This window comes from Nerophis lumbriciformis, linkage group LG05 (genome assembly GCF_033978685.3).
Source record: "Nerophis lumbriciformis linkage group LG05, RoL_Nlum_v2.1, whole genome shotgun sequence".
Classification (NCBI taxonomy): domain Eukaryota; kingdom Metazoa; phylum Chordata; class Actinopteri; order Syngnathiformes; family Syngnathidae; genus Nerophis; species Nerophis lumbriciformis.
This window is the reverse complement of record NC_084552.2, coordinates 37,309,296-37,329,062: the sequence shown is the minus strand read 5'-3', so window position 1 is coordinate 37,329,062 and position 19,767 is coordinate 37,309,296. Positions and strand designations below refer to the sequence as shown.

The 19,767-nt window shown below is 47.3% G+C and overlaps 2 protein-coding genes across 6 annotated transcripts; both read right to left on the bottom strand.

Moving 5' to 3' along the window:
* Positions 1-42: 42 nt before the first annotated feature.
* actn3b (actinin alpha 3b) lies at positions 43-9,737 on the bottom strand. Of its 2 annotated transcripts, XM_061960531.2 has the most exons (22): positions 9,454-9,737; positions 9,257-9,386; positions 4,677-4,791; positions 4,266-4,385; positions 4,096-4,182; positions 3,936-4,023; positions 3,746-3,824; positions 3,587-3,668; positions 3,444-3,529; positions 3,281-3,373; positions 2,987-3,217; positions 2,759-2,906; positions 2,542-2,692; positions 2,365-2,473; positions 2,165-2,305; positions 1,894-2,076; positions 1,687-1,821; positions 1,439-1,618; positions 1,231-1,377; positions 1,036-1,101; positions 808-966; positions 43-620 (listed from the first exon to the last, which is right to left on the bottom strand). In XM_061960531.2, exons 1-22 carry the CDS (start codon positions 9,735-9,737, stop codon positions 462-464), a joined length of 2,973 nt encoding a protein of 990 aa, XP_061816515.1. In that variant the 3' UTR covers positions 43-461. The 2 variants fall into 2 exon arrangements, with proteins under 2 accessions (XP_061816515.1, XP_061816514.1); XM_061960530.2 differs by having other exon boundaries at positions 2,542-2,906.
* rbm14b (RNA binding motif protein 14b) lies at positions 9,727-19,731 on the bottom strand. Of its 4 annotated transcripts, none has more exons than XM_061960535.2 (4): positions 19,657-19,731; positions 13,759-14,123; positions 12,616-13,612; positions 9,727-12,515 (listed from the first exon to the last, which is right to left on the bottom strand). In XM_061960535.2, exons 2-4 carry the CDS (start codon positions 14,117-14,119, stop codon positions 12,221-12,223), a joined length of 1,653 nt encoding a protein of 550 aa, XP_061816519.1. In that variant the 5' UTR covers positions 14,120-14,123; positions 19,657-19,731; the 3' UTR covers positions 9,727-12,220. The 4 variants fall into 4 exon arrangements, with proteins under 4 accessions (XP_061816519.1, XP_061816521.1, XP_061816520.1 ...); XM_061960537.2 differs by having other exon boundaries at positions 12,616-13,591; XM_061960536.2 differs by having other exon boundaries at positions 13,771-14,123.
* Positions 19,732-19,767: the final 36 nt, after the last annotated feature.

Sequence of the window (19,767 nt, the reverse complement as noted above, 5' to 3'; positions counted from 1 at the left end):
ATTGTTGCTAAATGGAACATCAAAAGTGCTGTGATGGTTAAAATGTGACAGGTTTTATTTCAAGTTTATTTTCCGGAGGAGGAGGAGCACAGACGAAGGTCACACTTCAGCAACTGGCTCGACAACGAAGTCAGGCCCACGTACCATCGTCACAACCTTTCCGATGATGCATCTCGTTAGCGCCCGTGCTCGTTAAGACTCCAAAAAGAGGCTCCATTTCTCTTCATTCCCCATGCCGCTTTATTTACACCTGTAGTTACCCACAATGCTTTGCATCTGAACATGACATCGCTGCTCTCATCCCTCCTCCAGACCCACTGTGTTGTGTTTGTGTGTGTTTGTGTGTGTGAGGGGCTCTACACAACAAGTGTAAACATGCGGCTGCACAAGTACAACAAAGGTTGATTTCCTTCTTTAAGGACAGGGGGCACCACACCTCCCGGTCACCTCACTGAGGTTCTTTACAAGTCGCTCTCCCCATAGAGGGCGCTGGAGAAAGAGATGTAGTCCAGGGCGCCTGGCGGGCTCTCAGCTCCGACGTAGCGGGTCATGCGGCTGATGCAGTACTCAGCCTGCTCGAGCGGAAGCTCGCGGCGCAGCTCTTCCACTGTGATGTAGTTCTAAGTCGGAAAGGTTCAATGTAAGCACATCTGGTCTTTTTTTATTAAGCTTATTTTTATTAGTCTGATAAGTTCATCAGTGGTTAGTGATTTAGTATCCTACAATGCCCATAAAGTCTTGACATAGAAACATTAATGGAAAACAAATAATGAAAATGTATAATACTGCATGTGTGTGTGCACCGACCTTGTCTGAAGCCAAGATCTTGAAGGAGGCCATGACTTGCTCGGCGGTGTCGGTTTCTGCGGTTTCCCGGGTCATGAAGTCGATGAAGGCTTGGAAGGTGACCACGTTTGTGTTGTTGGGGTCCACCAGGGTCATGATGCGTGCAAACTCCACCTCCCCCTGTCAGACATGTACACTGATAAGTACGCACGCACACACGCAAATTCTAGTGTGCACGTTGAGGCCCACCAGGTCGTAGCCCATAGAGATGAGGCAGGCGCGGAAGTCGTCTGGGTCCATCATGCCATTTCTCTTCTGCAAAAACATAGTTCTTAGACGCTCAAGTAAAGGCGCTGATAATTAGTGTGTGTGTGTGTGTGTGTGTGTGTGTGTGTGTGTGTGTGTGTGTGTGTGTGTGAGAGAGAGAGAGAGAGAAAGACTCACCCTGTCAAAGTGGTTGAAGGACGCCCTGAACTCGTTAAGTTGTTCTTGGCTAATGCCCTTGGCGTCTCTGGTCAGGATCTGGTTCTCCACCTCGTTGATGGTTCTTGCGATGGTGGTGAGCAGCTGCTCCCAGCCCACGCGGATGTGCTGCAGCAAACCACGTGCACGTTAGCAGACAGGACAGGAGTGGGACTCGAGGGGGACTTACCTCCATGGTGTAGTTGGTGTGCTTATTGTCGAAGATGAGCGACTCTTGGCTCAACTGGTGGTCGCCTTCCAGCTTGTCGATGTTGGACTTGTAGTTGATGATGTTCTGCTCATATTGCTTCAGGCTGTTCATCTGTTCCTCCAGAGAGCCAGCGATGTCCACAGACACGTGGCTGATCTCCTGCGCCCACAAAGATACATCAGCTTCAAGCGCCGTGTGCACCTCCCTCACCGACGCCCACGCCTTACCTCCATCTTGGTTTGGATCCAGGGTCCGATGATGTTGGCCTGGGCGGCGAACTGGCGCCGGAGCCGCTCGTTGGCCTGCTGGCGGGCCACCTCCTCTTGCAGCATTTGGTCTCTGAGGGGCACCAGGTGTTTGACCTGCACGCCAACATCACAGCATCACAAACACGGTGCCACAAAAGATTTGTTGGGACTCACGCGTCCACCCACCGTGTCCCATTTTGTGCTGATGTCCTGGGAGGACAGGTTGGTGTACGGGTTGATTCCGGACAGTTTGATTCCGTACGTTTGAGCTATCTTCACAATTTCGGTGTGGATACCCAGCGTGGCCATGCGCTCCTTGTCGGCCTCTGGCAGCGTGGCCTTGAACTGGTCGTGGGCGGTGATCAGAGTCTGGAATGAGGGAGGGGACATGGCAGTGATAAGACCTGATGATGAAGAGAAGGTGGCCGGCTCAAAATGTCAGAACATGAGTTGGCACCTGAATCTCTTCAATGCTGTGAACGATGAACATGTCCTGCAGGTCCTCCATAGCTCCGTCCATCCAGTTGTTGAAGGGCGCCGCCCTCTTTGCGAACTCCAAGTACAGCTGGTCGATGGTCTCCCATAGCTTCTCCACGCGCTGCAGAAAGGTGTCACCTGTGTCACAAAATCCAGCACTAACAGTAGACCTTAAAGTACCTCCAGAGCGTCCCGCCTCTTCTGGGTCAGCGTGCCCAGGTTGTCCCACTGGTCACAGATGCCCTGACAGCGGGAGTTGACAGTGGCCGCATCGTGGTAGTCCAGCTCGCTTGACACGCACAATGACAGCGTGAACATGAGAAGACTTCCGCCATTTTTACCAAGTTCTCGTCTTACTTAAGCTCCTGTGCGATTGCGGCGATCTGCTCCACGCGGTCCTGGTGGGCGGCGAGGTCGCTCTCAAAGGCCTCATGCTTCCTCATCAGAGCTCGGATCTCCATCAGGGATGCCGACTCATAGTCTTTCTGAGACAGCAGGCCCTCCTTACCTGAAACCACATTCCACATTGTCATCCGGCGCCGTGACAGACGAGCGGACGCCAATGGAGACCGACCTGCAGTCCAGGACTCGTGCATGTTGCACTTTTGCTTGAACTTCTCAGCCAGGTGGTCCAGTCTCTCCAGGCGGCGGATCTCGGTGAGCAGCCACTCCTCGTAGCCCTTCTCCACTTGCTCCAGACCCTTCCAGGCATTGGCGATGTCCTGCAGGAGGCAGACGCGGCCAACGTGTGACTCGTGCATTTTGGGTCATCGATTGTCTTTGAGTGGCGACGCGTGCTCACCGACACCATCTTGCCCTCAGAGGGCATAAAGGCGGGCCTGTTGCTCAGCCTCAGTTTGGTCTGCAGGGTGTTGAAGTTGATCTCCAGCTGACACTTCTCCTGCACGCGTGGCGGCTTGTGCACGCGGCGATAGTCGCGGAAGTCCTCCAGCTTCTGCTGCATGGCACGCATTGTCTGCTCGGCCACGCGATTCTCCAGCCAGGGAATGGTGCGGCGGATCCACTCCAGAAGCTACACGAGAAACATTTCGGTTTTGAAAGCTGCCATTTTAAGACCAAACCTCATGTTTCTCACCTCGCTGGCCAGCTTCTCGTACTCCTCCATCAGCTTCTCGTTCTCTTGGTTGACTGCCAGGACCTTGCAGATCCGGTTGGCGGCCGTCTCAGCCTGTCAGACAAACAGCAGAAGCACCAAGCGGTCAGACAACCACCTCCAGCTTCCCGTGTGCAAAGCGTACCTGCTCAGCGCCAGCAAAGGCGTGGTAGAAGCAGGATACATAAGTCATGATGGCTTTCTCGTCGGGTTTGGGCGTGTTGACAATGTCTGCACGTCACAACAACAGTTAGCTTATGCTTAGCTAGCTAGAAGACCAAAGCTCACCTTCAGCATCCAACATCTTTGGGATGTCCAGGAACTTCTCAGCCACCTCAAAGGCTGTGTTCAGATTGCCAATGGGATCGTCCTGCAGGTAAACAGAAAATGTGAGCAGCTGACAGCAAGTGGACTTTTTGACCTCCATTTGGCTTCATGATGAGGCACCTTTCTCAGTTTGGAGTAGTCGATGAGGTCAGGTCTGTGTCTGTGGATGAGGGCGCACAGAGCCAGGCCGTCCTTCCAGCTGGGAAAGCACACCGGCAAGAAGACAAGGAAGACATCAAGGAACCGCCAAGGAAGGTAGCAAAGCGTCCTGCTCCTTTTGCACTGCAGGGTGACGCCGTGTTGCACTCACCTGATGTGGAAGTTCTGCACATTGACGTTCCTGTAGGGAGCGGTCTTCCTCTGACACCACAGCAGCAGACCCTCCTTAGCAGACGTCTCTGCACGAGCACACCTTGTTAACGTGCACACACATACACACAATTCTTGTTAACACACACACACACACACACCTTCAACAGAAATGTCCTGGATAGCGAAGCGTAGGATGATGGTCCAAATCATTCCAAGAGTCATCTTCCCGTTTCCATCAACAATTTCTGCAAACACACACAATCATAACTGATTGTTCCAATATCAGCTGACTCCATGATGTCACTACGACAATAGTGTCCTAGCTCACCCTCGGCGCCGATGGATACCAACTTGACGCCTTTGCTGCAGATGAAGTCCAGAGCTTTGTTTACGTTAGCGATCTTGTGGAAGCGCATCTTGCCTTTGTCTGGTTTGGGAAGCCTCTCACCTGTGCGTGCACACAAATTTAGTTTCCCAACTCCTTTGTGAAGTAAATTATATTTATATAGCGCTTTTCTCTAGTGACTCAAAGCGCTTTACATAGTGAAACCCAACATCTAAGTTACATTTAAACCAGTGTGGGTGGCACTGGGAGCAGGTGGGTAAAGTGTCTTGCCCAAGGACACAACGGCAGTGACTAGGATGGCGGAGGCGGGAATCGAACCTGCAACCCTCAAGTTGCTGGCACGGCCGCTCTACCAACCGAGCTATGCCGCCCCGTGTGTGTGCGTATATCTACCGGATATGACCTCCAGAAGCAACATCAGCTTGAGGCCATTTCTGAAATCCTCCTCAATATTCTCAATCTGCGTGCCAGCCTTCCTCAGGTGAGAGTTGCACCAAGCTGTGAACGTCTGACACACACATACACACACACTTGTTAAAGGGCGCAGTTTGCTTCAAATTAAATGTTTTAAACCAGATAATATAGGACTACCACCACCAATATGTTACTAATAGTGGTTTAAGAGAACAGATGTAACACATTTTCTACATTTGTCACAATTAGAAGTTTAACTTTGTAAAAATATCCTTTCAGTTTGAATAAAATGACCAGCGTTCATAGCTGTCAGTCATGAGTGTCTCAGACAAACATGCAGGACCATCGCACATGCACATTAACTGAAAGGGGAACTGCACTTTTTTGGGGAATTTTGCCTATCATTCACAATCTTTATGAAAGACATAATGGATAGATTTTTTTATGCATTCTAAATAATAAATAAAAGTCGTCTTACAGCGGAACCAATGGGAGGTCCTCTATTTTGCCCATAAAATCCAGTAGAAAAACATTCAAAAGGCACCAACAATACTCAATTTACATTTGGTGACTTGAATATTAACCAAGTAATAGTGATATTGTTATTATAAGCGCTAATGCAGACAAACTGTTTATAGATCTATGACTATTTATAGATCCAAGACTATTTGGAGATCAAGTCTTACAAGTTGATGCACTTTGACAGCCATTTAGGGCCTGGAAATGGCGAGAAAGACACGAAAAGACCTTTGGTCCCCTCCTGCCTCCCACCCTATTTCTTTGTGAGGATTATGGTCATTCTTCATTTTAATTAGAATATATGAACACCCTAGCATTCGCCATCCTAATGAGAGCAGACATTGTACAGTAAGTAATATTTTATTATATTTCTTGGCTCTCATGAAGTCTGCAGTGAGCAGAAATAAACAATGAAGAAAAAAAAGCAAGCGTTGTGATGTGTTTTTGGAAATTAATGCGCCACCTATGCTTAAAATGATCAAAATATGTACATATTAAATATTATTATAAATGTGCCCGTTACATATATACTTACATCATGTATATAAAACCTGAATTGAGGTGTTTGGATGTATTATTTAGGGGTTTATAGGCGTAATTGAGCGGCTCCCATAGGCTTGATTGTAAGCAAACCTTTGATTGCATTTATTTAATATTTAGAATGCAAAAACATATATAATATCCATCTCGTAATGATTGTGAACGATAGGCAAAAAATAAATACAAAAGTGCAGTTCCCTTTGAAGACCGACCTCCAAAAAAAACTACAAAAAAAAACTTGCCACTTCTCCTTTAACTATCATCAATTTTCATGTCTTGTTGGTAAACTGGGGTTGGGGACTCCCTACTATTAACTTGCTGCTCATAGGCTGTGTGTTATTAATAGACCCAGATGGCTACATGTAATTTATTGGGATATGTGAAAAGGTTGTTAAAAATATAAATCTCTACAATGGGTCATGTATACTATGCCTGCACAGATTTATGGATTTTCCTGTGCCTGAGGATGAATTTGGAGTTCTTCAAGGACAAACGTTTTTTCAAGCGGAATATTATTAAAAAGTACTTGAGTTTCACTGTCACAGGAACGTCTCTGGACTAGCTTGCCATCATCAGCAATAATCACACATTTGTACAGATTTCGTATGTTGATGTAAGTGCGTACTGTACTATCTGCTTTACCACAGTGCGTTCGGAAAGTAATCACAGCGCTTCATTTTTTCCACACTTTATGTTAGTCAGAGAAATTCTGGATAAAAACCGACGCTTCCCATCCAACCTAATTGAGCCTGAGAGGTGCTGCAAAGAAGAATGGACAACAAAGAATGGGCAAAACTGCCCACGGATAGGTGTGCCAAGTTTGTGGCATCGGACTCTGAAAGACTTGAGGCTGTATTTTTTGCCAAAGGTGCATCAACAAAGTATTGAGCACAGGGTCTAAATCAGGGGTCCCCAAACTTTTTGACTCGGGGGCCGCATTGGGTTAAAAAATTTTGGCCGGGGACCAGGCTGTGTGTGTGTGTGTGTGTGGGTGTGTCTATAGATATGTATGTGTATATTCCTCACGCACTAATTGACTAAAAGAGTACACACTTGCCGCACGCTCGCCCGACACTGCGGCGCGTGTGCGATGATGTCACGTTATCGATGCGAAAATGCATTTTTAGACAATATGATTTGCCTGAGCGGCTAGGAGACCCCAAGAGTAACAAGCGGTAGAAAATAGATTAGAAAGGACACTTTTCTTTTTTTAACTCGAGACTTCCCGGATTTTGGACGCTGGCGGGCCGTATATCGGCCGTAGTTTGGGGACCACTGGTCTAAATACCTACAAGGTTTTTTTTTCAATTTTTAATACATTTGCAAAATTAAAAACAAACGTTTAACATTGTCATTATTATTGTTGAATTATGAGGACAAAAAAATAATGTATTCCATTTTGGAATAATGCAACATAACAAAATGTGGAAAAAGTGAAGACTTTTCAGATGGAATGTAAGTGTCAAATAGTGTTTTCATTTGTATTTGTGCAATTTACATTGGTTTTTACGTTTACATACTGTGCTTCTTGTTACTTTTTTGTATTTAAGATACAGTCGACCCCTCGATTATTGCTGTCAATTCGTTCTGGACATAACCAGAAGTATGAAGTAGGAATTACTACAAATCAAATATATTAAAAGGCAGAGCATAAAAACACCAAGTACGTTTTTTTTTTAACATTATAAGAGCACTCTAGATATTAAATAACACCCTTTAGTCACGTTTCTATTCTTTCAATCCAATATAGTGACACTTCCTGAGTCTGAGCCAATCAGTGGCCGTGATACTGAACAGCGCACTATGATAGGTTTGGCCTCCTTTATTGGCCAATACTACTGTGGTATTGACACTTAGTTTATTTAACCATGTTCATGCTTGAAAATGCTTCATTTAGGGGAAAAAATAAATAAATAGTAGAATATGCTTTAAAAAAAACGACATGGTAAAGCCGTAATATTTGAAGCGCTTTGTAATAAAACATTATAAATAATATAAAATATTGTGTTTTTTTGGTGAATCTGGCTAAGGGAGGGGGCCGCCAAACCGACTCGTACTGCCTCTGACTGAAGAGATGTTTAAGTTATGAAGGATTTTACAACTCGGATGTTATTGTTTCTTTTGCACAGTTGCGTGAAATTGTACGCTTTTTCAAGGACTGCTTTTGTAACATAACTTTATCATTTTGCTGCATGCGAGGTTATTAGTGGGGCGGAGCTTACAATGCAGGTCGTTCGGTGTGAGCGCCTCCTCGGCAGTGGCTTATCCGCCGCAAGCAGCAGCTTATCCGCCGCAAGCAGCAGCTTTACGGTGCAGTAGCGTGTTTGAAGCGGAAGAGGGCACTATCCTCATTCCAGCTCTTAACGAGCTGAAATAAAGTGCAACGTCTTACAGAAGCATGTCGTCGACATTGCGTCATATGACACCAAATTAGTGAGCGAGGTCACTTTTGATGTGCGCCTCTCGAGGACTGCCAGCCGAGGTCCTGGCAGGTGCAGGGTCCTTCGCATGCATGACCAAATTTAGACCGACTCCCAAAGCGACCCTCTTAGGCCACTAGGCCAACCAGTGTGTGTGTGTGTTTGTGCGTGTGTGAGAAAAGGTGCATGGGGGCTAAATCGGGTTGCTATGGGACACCGGGTGACAGCTGAGAAGGCGGGATTCCTGAGGCGAGCTGTAAGAGGAAGGAATGGATGGACAAGGATGACCTGATGAAAACACACACACCTGTTGGCTAAAGTCTTATAATGAGGTCACCAAGACGCCATCACCTCCATATATTAATGATGCCAGGCCACAGCGTTACAATGTGTGGGCGGTTAACGCCCGCCACTGCCCACTGTGAGGCCACCTGTGATGAGACCGCCCACGCCCAAAATGCCAACAAACAAAACATGGCTGGCAGCTTCACTTCCTCCCCCACCCATCTTCATGATGCTCCGCCATCTATAGGACACTCACTGGGGGAGTGTGACGGGGTCGGGCACGAGTCAAGATGGAGGAGAAAAAGACATTTGAAGATTGATGGCAAGTAATTTTAGGAGGAAGTTTTTTTTGGAGGCACGTATGTGAAACCAAGCCGGCCTTGCCGCCATCTGTTAGTGTCTCTCAGCTCATCTGTGACAGAACCTCACAAACACAAACCAGTGCTTGGTTCTGATCCGCCACAGAAGGTGCTTAGTTCCAACATGGTGGCCTTGGTGGGCGCAACTACTGTTGTTTCCACAAAAGAAGGCAAGGAAACATTTAAAAAAAGTTCTCCTTAAGGAGTACAGACTGCAAAGCAGGCTGAAGGTGGTGTATATTTAGACATGGGGGATGGGGGGCTGAAAGACAACACTGAGAAAGTTCCAAGGACTAAAATATCTTTCCGCTTGGCGCCAGGGTGCGATGAGCAGGCTAGCCCCAAACTTGTAATTTGTCAAGTGAGCACATTAAAAAGGTGACACACCGAAAGACATCATTTTGGGACACACGCGTACACACTCTCTGAGGCATACCTTCCTCTGCTGCTTCTCCCAGGCTGGGTCGAGCAGCAGGTCCCGGTCCCAGTCATCCTCCTGGGTCATGTACGTCTGCTCACTGTGGATGGTGTACGTCATGTGGCTCTCGAGCGTCGTCATGGTGCCGCTGAAAGAGATCAACGAGACTGATCACACCGGGCTGGATTCGCTCTGCTGGACCGTGCTGGACTCACTCTTGATGGACTCTGCTGGACTGCTCCCACTCCTCTGCTCCTTTGGTGCTAAGCGGTGGCGCACATGACCCCCAGTGTCGGGTTCTGGCCCAAAAAAGGTGCAGGGGGCGGGGTAAAGGGCTGCGCGAGTGGCCCGCCTGCACGCCAATCAAGTACTGAGATGTGCACCTGTTGCTGTTAATGAAGCGGAGTGTGTGTATGTGTGTGTCTGAAGTGTGTCCCATGTGTCCGGAAATCAACTTTGGCTTGGAAAATAGACAAGGGACTCTTGAGTGAAGAAGCATAGCATTTATTGAGTTCTTTCAACACTTCACTCACAAAAGTCCTGTCGCCATGGTTACTGATGCTGGAGAACCCTGGGGAAAGAAAGTCAACAGAAGCTCTGCCCACTGAAAACAAGAATGATGAAGCTCACCGTTGAACTTTGACCCTTGTCATCAGCTGTTTCAAGCACAGCTACCACATGCCGTCAGCTGACGTTGGCCTGGGGTGGACAACCGACACAGGAGGAGGAGGAGGGTTGGTGCATTCAAAGACGAAGGCATAGACGAGGAAGACGCTTCACTTCACTTTCTTTATTAAAGCAACACGTGAGCTTCTCTAGTGTCCTCCGTCAGGAGGCGCTAAAGCTCAGCTTCTATCCCCACACAACTGCTGCAACAAGCCCCGCCTCCACTGCAAGCTACACGCTGACGTCCGCTGAGTCATCAGAAGCGCCCTATAAGAACTCTGAGATTGTTGACAATCTGCAGGTGGCGCTGGCCCAATCTTATAGGACGCCTCGGGATCTTCCCCCTACCCCGTCGACGCAGCAAAGCCATTTTTGCACCACACACTCTTTCCCCCACACACACGGACACGCTCCATTCGCATGCCCTCATTTCCATGGCAACAAGAGATTGGGGGAGGTTGAGGTGGGCGGGTTTGGGAAGTCGGAGCCACAAGCTCACACCCGAGGTGGCAACGGCGGTGGCGGCGGGAAAAAAGCGCTATGTGAGCGGCGGATAGTGGGGGGGTTGGAAGGCGTGAGGGCGGCGAATACGGCGGAGGGGACGCGTCCCCAATATTACAACCATCCTCTCAATCACTCACTCACACACACAAGACCGTTGCTTTAGGATGCGCCGGAGGACTTGAAGCCCCGCCCATTACCTTAACGAGGAAGCAGGAGGGGGGGTAGTGGTGACGGTAAAGGGGGAGGGGCCGGTGGAGGAATTGGGGGTGGGGTGTTTTTGGCAAACAGTTAGGGGAGTGGCAGCAGGTGGGAGATAGAGTTCATTTACCTTGACGCTGACCCCCGTCGCCCTAAAAGTCATCCACGCCGCAATGATGGCCGTCGTCCAGGTGACCTAATTCAGTTGAGACAGTTAGTGGAGGCCATGGCTGGCTGCTGGTGTCATGCAGTCAACACACAAACACACGCAGGGACGACGAGGCGACACCCATCACCCACCCAACACAAACCCCGGCCCCAAATAGGAGGTGCGTGACGCTCTGCCCCCAAAAAGTGGGTGTGGTCAAGTAGCAGAAGATACACACAAAGACGAGAAGGAGAAGAAAGAGGAGCGTAAATGGCCAAAAGCTTTGTGTTCCTTTGGTAAACGTCCACACAGTTTATTAACGTTTCAATACACGTGTCAATCAATAAATCGATCAGAGCATGCCCACTTTCCTCTAACCCGAAGCCAAAACAAGACAAAAGTCCACGCAAAGCTCTACGACTGTGACGACCACAGGGAAAGGGAGAAGGGGGCGTGTCTATGTGCAGAACACAGCTGTCAAACAACAACAAAGACCAATCAGTGATCGGTGATTGCTTGCTGGAGGGAGGGGGCGGAACTTGTCCCCCAAACAAACAATCACCAAACATTTCTTTGCAAACACGATCTGATGTATCTGGAATCAGGAAGAGAGGATGGTATTTTGGGGTGGGAGGGGTTTGGGAGCTGGGTGGCAGGAAGACACTGACTGCACCCCTATCTGACTCTCTTGTGCTGTCACTTCCTCTTAACAGCACCACATTTGTAGGAAATAAACATAAACGAGAAAAACACTGTTTTATTTCGGGGCTAGAGGAGGAGGGATAGGGGGGTCCCATGCAACCCCCCTGCCAGGCACATAGTCGAACTTATCATTCAGTAGTTACACGTTTCTATGTTAACGACATGGAAACAACAAAAGATGTTTTTAAAAAAGGCCTCTGAACATATAACATGGGGACAAAAAGAGGGGGGGCAGAGGTAGGCAGCTGTGTAAAAACTGGGGTGGGGGGTAAGACAGTGGCTTCCTGCATTGCCATGACAACATGTGGGGAAAAAAACAAAGGTTACAGTAGGGATCACGTGTGCTTTACGTTCACTTGGTGTGCTGCTCACTAACCACCCCTCCACCCCCACTCCCCGCTTACTTGTGTCCGACACAATGCAGCCAGCCCGCAGCGTGTGCTTGTCTGACTCCGCCCCCAAGCTAATTAACATAAGGCAAAACTGATAGGAAATGAGCTGCCAAAAGGATGGCGAGTAGCACAGAACGCGACTTCCTGTCGCAGGTCCGGCCTGAGGAACTGAAGGATAAAGGCAAAGGTGAGTCGCAGTGGCGGCTCACTACTGGCGCAAGAAGAAGTCTAAGTGAGGTCAAAAATGGCCATCAGGCGAGTGGCTGCACTGTGTGACACGAACTGGACCGACAGGTTAATCCCCGCCTCCTCCCCCACAAAAAGTCGCTGTCACTTTTGAGGAAGAAGTGAGCAAAGGGGGGTGGGGGTAGACTATCGGAAGGGAGGCTCAGGCGTGTGAAGGGAGAGTTCGGGGCGGCGGAGGATGGAATCCTTGCGTGTAGGCGGCGGCAACGGCGGCTCATACACCCTGGGCGCGGCCATGGCGGCTGCCACGGCCGCGGCGGCGGGAACCACTGGCCTGAGGGCGTCCAGCGTGGCCATGGGCTGGGCGGTCATGGTGGGCATCGCCGACATGCCAGCAAGGGCGGTCATGGCCCCGGCGGAGGGGTAGGCGTACTGGAATTGAGGGTACTGCTGCAGCTGCTGGTAATAGTCGGCATAGTACCTGCAGGGGGCGGGGTTCAGGCAGGAAGAGAAGGGGCATCATAATGGCACCACATTAGCTAACATGCACACAAATGTGGAAACTGTACAGGTCGTCCTACCTTGCTACAGGGTCCTCGGCAGCTTCAGATGCCGCCTCCTCGGCGGTGCGGCCGGCGGGTGTAGGGAGCAGCGAGCGCCGTGGTTTGGCTCTCTGGTAAATAAACGGCTTCATGATCGGGTCTGGCAGGAGGGAGGCCGCCCTTCGCAGCGGACTGCGGTCTCTTTCACCAGACTTGGCTGCCGCTGCCTGCTGCTCGGCCATGACATGTTGACCCTGGGCAAAATAATGTGCCTGCCGAGCCGCTTCGAAGATGGCAGTCGCAGGGTCAGCCGCACCCATGGCGGTGATGTGAGCATAGGCGGGCCCAGGGCCAACAGTGTAAGCAGAGTTGACTGCCGCTCCAGGCATGTCTATCCCAGGGGCGGCGGTCAGGTAGATGGGGTTGGCCATGGTCGGCGTGTAAACGGGCGTTGTGTAAGCAGCAGCGGGATTCGCTGCCACTTGACCGTAGAGGTTGGGAGCGACTGAGCTGTAAACTTGAGTGGCTCCTGATGTCAGAGCCGCCTGATTGGCCACTGATCCATACAACTGATTGGCCACGTTGGCACCATACACCTGACTGGCGAGTGCGCCATACACAGCCGGGTTCACAGGGTTTCCGTCTGAGCGCGTGCCAGTGGTGATCCCGGTGAGGGCGGCATACGTGGGATCAAACGTGGATGTGTTGTACACTGAGTTGTGCACGCTCTGCTGTACCTGCAAGGGCAGGCCGGCAGCGGCAGCAGCGGCGGCAGCAAGAACGGCGGCCTGACTCTGGTACTGCTCCAGCGTGGGCTTCACAATGGGACACTCGCCCGCGTAGTGGCCCTGCTTCCCGCAGTTGACGCACGGGAGCTTCCCTGTGGGTGTCTGCTTGCTGGGCTGAACCTTGGAGAGCTCCACGGAGAGCGGACGCCCCTTGAAGGAAGTGCCGTGAAGCGCCTCGATGGCCTGAAGTGCGTCTTCCTTGTTTTCCATGTGCACAAAGGCGTAGCCTATGGAAGAGGAATGCCTGGCTGTCATTGAGCGCAGGGACAAAAATTAGCATCACAGCTGACTCATGTCACTATTGACGAGGGAAGTAGATGGCATGCACTAACAGGATGTTGACGGTGGTCATTAGCGTCAAACTGTGTTTAGACATACAAGGCGGCGCATTTACCTCTTTGCTCACCTTTGACTTTGTCACATTCCAGAACTTTCCCAAAGGTCTGAAAGAGCTGTTGGAGATCTTCAGTGGTGCACATGCCGCTCAAATTCCCCACAAACACTTTGGTGGAGTGCAGCGGCCGCCCCCTCGACTCCTCCACCACCAGGTTCCGTCCACGAAACTCTCGTCCGTTGAGTTCGCGGATGGCCCGCTCGGCGGCGCCCTCACCCTGCAGGTGAACGAAGGCAAACTGTCGCAGCACGCTGCAGCTGACCACGTGTCCGTACGGCTCAAAGATGGCCGACAGCTCCTCCTGGGTGGTGTCCAACGCTAGGTTTCCCACAAAGAGCTTCACTGTGTTGCTCTTGTCCATGATGCTGTGCACAAGGAGACATGAGCTTAGCGTCCATGCTAACTGATCAATTTGCAATTGTTCACCGACTTTTTAAAATAAAACAATAAGTACAAATGGTAAAGATGATTCAAAACAAGTATATATTTTTAAAAACTTAAAACCTAAAGGAAAACTGCACTTTTTTTTATTTTGACCCTCATTCTCGATCCTTATGTGAGACTCTAAACACATGTCTTTTTTTTATGTGCGTTTCTAAATAGTAAACAACTTTTAGTATGAGGAGGCTAACAATGCAGGTAAGGGTGAGTCATAGGGCTGGGCGATTATATGATCGAGATTAATTCGAGTTTGATCAAGGTGATTCGCTGTTAGCATATATTACCTCAATCAAACATGGCAGAAATATCTATTAGAAGTCGGGAACAGAAAGAACAGTAGGGAAGCTCTGTAGGGTGCTCTGTATAGTCCTGCATGAAAAATCTGCCTTTATTGACTGTTATCCTGTTTGTGTCTGTGAATGTGTTTTTTACGTTTGTGTCTGCGTGTGTGTGCGACCATCCTGTTTTACCATTGCAGAAGTTAGGCTCCTCACAAAGTAATTAATGTGCAATTAGCGTTATGTCTCTTTCCCCTTACACCGCAGTAAGTGCAGACCAGAAGAATAAAATAAAGAAATATGGCTAACACTAGCACAGAAACTCAAAACACAACGTTGAGAAGGAGCAGCAACTTTGTAGTGACACACTTTAGTCTCACTGCAGCTCACCAGTGATCCTACTCTGGATGCAGACTCACAGGCAGGCACAGAATGCCTTTTTGACTGGAAGACTGTATTGGTCCCTAATGGGAGAGTAAACACACCTACTAATTCAACCAGAAAAAGACATTTGGATATCTAAATATACATATATATTTTTTTGTTTATGTGTTTGCTCTGATTTAACTCCTCTTTTTAACATGTACTAAAAAGCTATGAAGACACTTTTGTTAAAATCATTGTTTAGTTTGTAGAATAAAACATTTTGTTTCTGAAGTAGTCATTAAACTTGTCTTTTACTGTATGTTGGTACAATTTATTTTACCCAACCTCAAATTCAAACTGCACGTTAATGTATTTTCATTAGATATCAGCTACAATATCTGAGTTTTAAAAAAACACAATCTGGGTGACCGGTTGTTGTTTGTCAAAGCACTGGTGAAAAGCACTGATGTATACAAGTCATCAAAGAATACAAATAATAATTGACCATTTGAAAGTGTTGTTTAGTGTATGCTAACTTGAAATAAAAGTTTTGTAGTATTTAGTACACCACTGATAATACTTTGTTTACTGCAAAATGAAGCAAAATAACAAAAGAACTTTGAGAAGAAAAACAGTTGTTCTCTTTACCCCCGCAAAATGTACCGAAAAAGAAGCGAAACCGTGGCCCTCAAACCAAGGCATTGCTACTCTAATAAGCACAGTCATACATAAGAACAAACATGACAGTTTTCAGCTATTAGCAAGTATTACCTCGATCAAACATGGTGGAAATGTTTGTTGCACGATATTGCAGTAGTAAACAGTCGGGATGCAACGGTACTTGGTATAATCCTGCACAAGACAATTTGCCTTTAATAAAAAATAAACAATCGCGATATTAATCGGGATTGGATGATATGAAAAAATCAATCGGGATCATTTTTTTTTGCCATATTGCCTAACTTGAGGGAGTCATTAATTTCGCCTTTAAAGCACTCTAAAAACATCCAATAAATGCCAGCAACGCTTTATTTACATGTTGTGAGCTGCATATTAACCAAGCTATAGCGACATTGTTATTGTAAGGACCAATGTCAAGGAACTACTTTTTGGGCGTTGTAACACGGCCATGGTCGTCACACTGCTCCTCCAACCACTAGGGTCAGGTATGCTGGTGTAGCTACTTGAATTTCTTCTGCTGCTGCTGTATCGTCTGAGTTTGTAAAAGTTAATACTAGATTATGATCATGCCTCTCACCCGTGTAGTAGAAGGTTGTGGCATCAAGCCGAGAAGTTGGCCAACTTTGAAAATCTACACTCTACGTAAAATTCTGGACCGACTGAAGCAGTGTATACTTGCTGTCAACCAATGAAACGCAGCATAAAACCAGACGACACAACTAAGAAGACTCAGTGGATCCTCGTTTCCTCCCGGCACTTTTACCTGAGTGAGCATTTTGCTGAAAAGTTACAACCATCCCATTGAGAGCGGACATTGTAAGTCCCTGTTTATGTTCCTATTTGAAACGTTTAGTAATAATGCTACATGAAAATGCTTCAAAGCCATCACAAAGTATGCATGTATTAGTGGTAGCAAAGATAGAACGTCATAACTCGTGTTTTTCCGGCCGCAAGTGGGTCATTCGCAAAAACATCGCTAGTGATAACATGCCAAGTGTGAGGATATGTTCTCTTATTCTTGTTAAAAACATGAATACCTTGCTCATTTTGCAAAGCGGACTTTGCTTTTATGGCAGTACATCTGTATACGCGAACATTTATTAGTAAGCACGTGCCTAAAATAACTTAAGCTGCATTTAGAAGTCGATGGAAAAGTTAGAGCCATTAAATATGTGTATGCTTTATTATCTGATTAGTCGACTAATCGTTAAGATAATCGTTGACTAATCGACTATCAAAATAATCGTTAGTTGCAGCCCTGTCTGTATAAGTCAATGCACCCAAGAAATAAGTCACGGTAATGACTGAAATGAACAAAATACTGTAAATATTACATTATCATGAATGTGCCTGTTGATACACTACACGCATACTTACAGCATGTATAGAAAACAGTGTAAAGAGTTTTTTTGGGGGAAGTTTTTAGAAGGTTTTATAGGTGAAATAGATGACTCCCCATTACCTGTTTTAGTAGCTGCCTTTTACTAGCAGTTTTTTACAATCGAGAACGCACAGAAACGAGAAAGACATACTGTATGTGTTCTTGTCTCACATAAGGATTGTGGATGATGGGCAACATTTTTTTCTTATTTCAGCTTTCCTTTAACCTAAGTAACCCCTATTACCTCCTGACATTCAAGTGCCAGCTTTACTTTTGTTTAAATAAATTACATTTGTCGTTATAAAGGACACAGACTTACTTGCATTTTAAACTGAAAGCTGCACCGTTTTCAAAAACATTAACAAGGATAGGAAGGGTGGAAGCTATGGAACCTACAGTGTTACTTACAATTCTGCTTTTTCACGTTAAAAATACAAATGTATTGATGTAAGCTTTATATTACAATTACAGTATATTAAGGGAAGTACATGCAGTGTTTCTTATACATTCATTTATTACATACATTTCAACTGCCATGAATAGATTGGGGGCTACTCGTCCGCCCCCGCTTATTAACACATTACAACGGAACTGTCTGTAAATGGAGCTTGTTAAGCACAATACTGTAGGTGGCAGTAAGTATTGTAGCGCGGCTTCATGACATTTCATTCGCCCCTGGACAATAAAGCAGAAGGGATCATCAGTGTTGCCAACTTAGCAAACTTTCCCTCATGTTTATCTAATATTAGGATTATATCATCATTTGCGTTTTATGAATAAGGCAAAATCCCCCCAAAAAAGAAAGGAAATGGTCTCCATCACCTTCAAAACCAACCATCTCTCTCGCGCTGTAAGACAGATTGAATCTGGCGACATGTGACTTGGTAGGCTGCCAGTAGAGAATCACGTCCCCACTTTGTCCTCTGCAGCGGCATGCTTTTATTTTGTTTTAGATGTGTGCAGTGTTGCCGAAAGCTTTGTGAAAGACTACAAGCCGTGCTGCCGAATACCACACAGGATTTTTTTTCCATTAAAGTTAATATACGCGCCAGGAAATAAGAGCAAAATATGAGTTCTTCCCTGAGTTTAGCAACAAATATAGCGACTTTTTTTGGGGTCCTTCAGAAGACCCTGATGTGAGCGCACGTATGGCTCTTTTTAACGAGCACCGAGAATTGTTTTGGGCCTTTCCTCCATCTAAGAGCCGCCACAGCTGGTGGACTCCATTTTATGACATTAAAAAACAACCAAAAAGTTGTATTTCTTGACATTTTTGTTTTGCTTTTCACTTGTCTCTCCTACATCATACATTACAATTCATGCAAATTAGATGATGGATCACAAATAGGAATGTTGGCGTTTTTTCTTTAAATGCATCGGATCTTAAAGTTAAAAAGTTCAAGTCCCAATGACAGACACACACACTGGGTGTGGTGAAATCATCCTCTGCATTTGACCCATCCCCATGTTCACCCCCTGGGAGGTGAGGGGAGCAGTGAGCAGCAGCGGTGGCCGCGCTCAGGAATAGTTTTTGGTGATTTAACCCCCAATTCCAACTCTTGATGCTGAGTGCCAAGCAGGGAGGCAATGGGTCCCATTGTTTATAGTTTTTGGTATGACTCGGCCGGGGATTGAACTCACAACCTTCCAGTCTCAGGGCGGACACTCTAACCTTGGTTGATGGTTGACACACATAATTTTTTGCTCAAAAATGTTGTTGACCACTGATCTAAATCATTATCTCCAAATTGTGTATACTTTTATAACAAACCTCACTCTTGGACTATTTTAGACTTTGTGCTGGACATTGAGTTGACGGCTCAGACTCTCAGCTCAATGCCTAGCACTACCACACTCTAATCCGAAGAACCTAGGTAACGGCATGTTACAGATTAGGGTGAGGTTCAGGGGGGCAATATAACGGGGGCCGATCGGCGTAGCTATGGGAGTGTAGGTTGGTTGACACCTTAAAAACTTGCGCTAGACATCGAGTTGACAGCTCGGCCTTTTAGCTCAATGCCTAGTGCTCCCGCACTCTCATTTGAAGGACCAAGGTTCGAGCCACACATTGTCCACATGGGATGAAACCTTGTGTGTGTGCAACCGGACACCTCACAGGACATTTCTATCTTATGGTCAAGACAGCTGACCCTCCATCAGCGTTTTTTGCGTGGACAACTGAGCTACACTGCTGGACATATAGAACTGCCCACAACAGAACACAGCTAGAATGCTGGGCATATGGAATTGTACAACAGACACACCGAAAAAGGTTATTTTGATACAGAGCTAGACTGCTGGACATATGGAACAAGATGGCTGTTGGACAATGGACACACAAAAAAGTGAACAATATAGCGCTTGGCTGCTGGACGTTTAAAAGTGCTTGTTGATGACGTCACGGGGGGGGGGGGGGCCCTGACTCATCAGGTTAGCGTCGCCGCAGACTTTATTGTTCGCAGGAAACAAACCGGGCGGAACGAATTGCTCTTTAGCGTGCGACCATGAAAAACGGTACACAATGATCGAAGATCACAAAACCACACAAACGAGAAGGGAACTTAAATTAAAAAAAACGACCACCGTCGAACAATTGATCAAATAGCGACACATAAAGAACACGGGATGTGCGCGTGTGTGGTCGATGTAGCGTAACGTGCATGGTTAGCGCGTTCACAGGAAGATTACATCGTCAACAACGGGCGTTTTTTGTCGACCGAACCGAGGAATGAGAAGCATCGACCATCTTACCTTGGCGGTGCTGCTGCTTTTCAAAATGGTCGCGGCTGCTTCCGCCTGACTGCCGGGCACTAGGGGGCGGGGGCGGGAGGGGGAGGGGGGTGTTGTGTGCATTCCACGTAA

Excerpts from the sequence above, each read along its gene's own strand:
- actn3b (XM_061960530.2), bottom strand. The coding sequence starts at position 9,737 with ATGCTTCTTCACTCAAGAGTCCCTTGTCTATTTTCCAAGCCAAAGTTG. Across the intron at positions 3,218-3,280 it reads ACGAGAAGCTGGCCAGCGAG|CTTCTGGAGTGGATCCGCCG; the intron begins GTGAGAAACATG and ends TTTCTCGTGTAG. Across the intron at positions 2,077-2,164 it reads ACAGCATTGAAGAGATTCAG|ACTCTGATCACCGCCCACGA; the intron begins GTGCCAACTCAT and ends CCCTCATTCCAG.
- rbm14b (XM_061960535.2), bottom strand. The coding sequence starts at position 14,119 with ATGGACAAGAGCAACACAGTGAAGCTCTTTGTGGGAAACCTAGCGTTG. Across the intron at positions 13,613-13,758 it reads AGTCAAAGGTGAGCAAAGAG|CCAGGCATTCCTCTTCCATA; the intron begins GTAAATGCGCCG and ends GCTCAATGACAG. Across the intron at positions 12,516-12,615 it reads GCCGAGGACCCTGTAGCAAG|GTACTATGCCGACTATTACC; the intron begins GTAGGACGACCT and ends CGCCCCCTGCAG.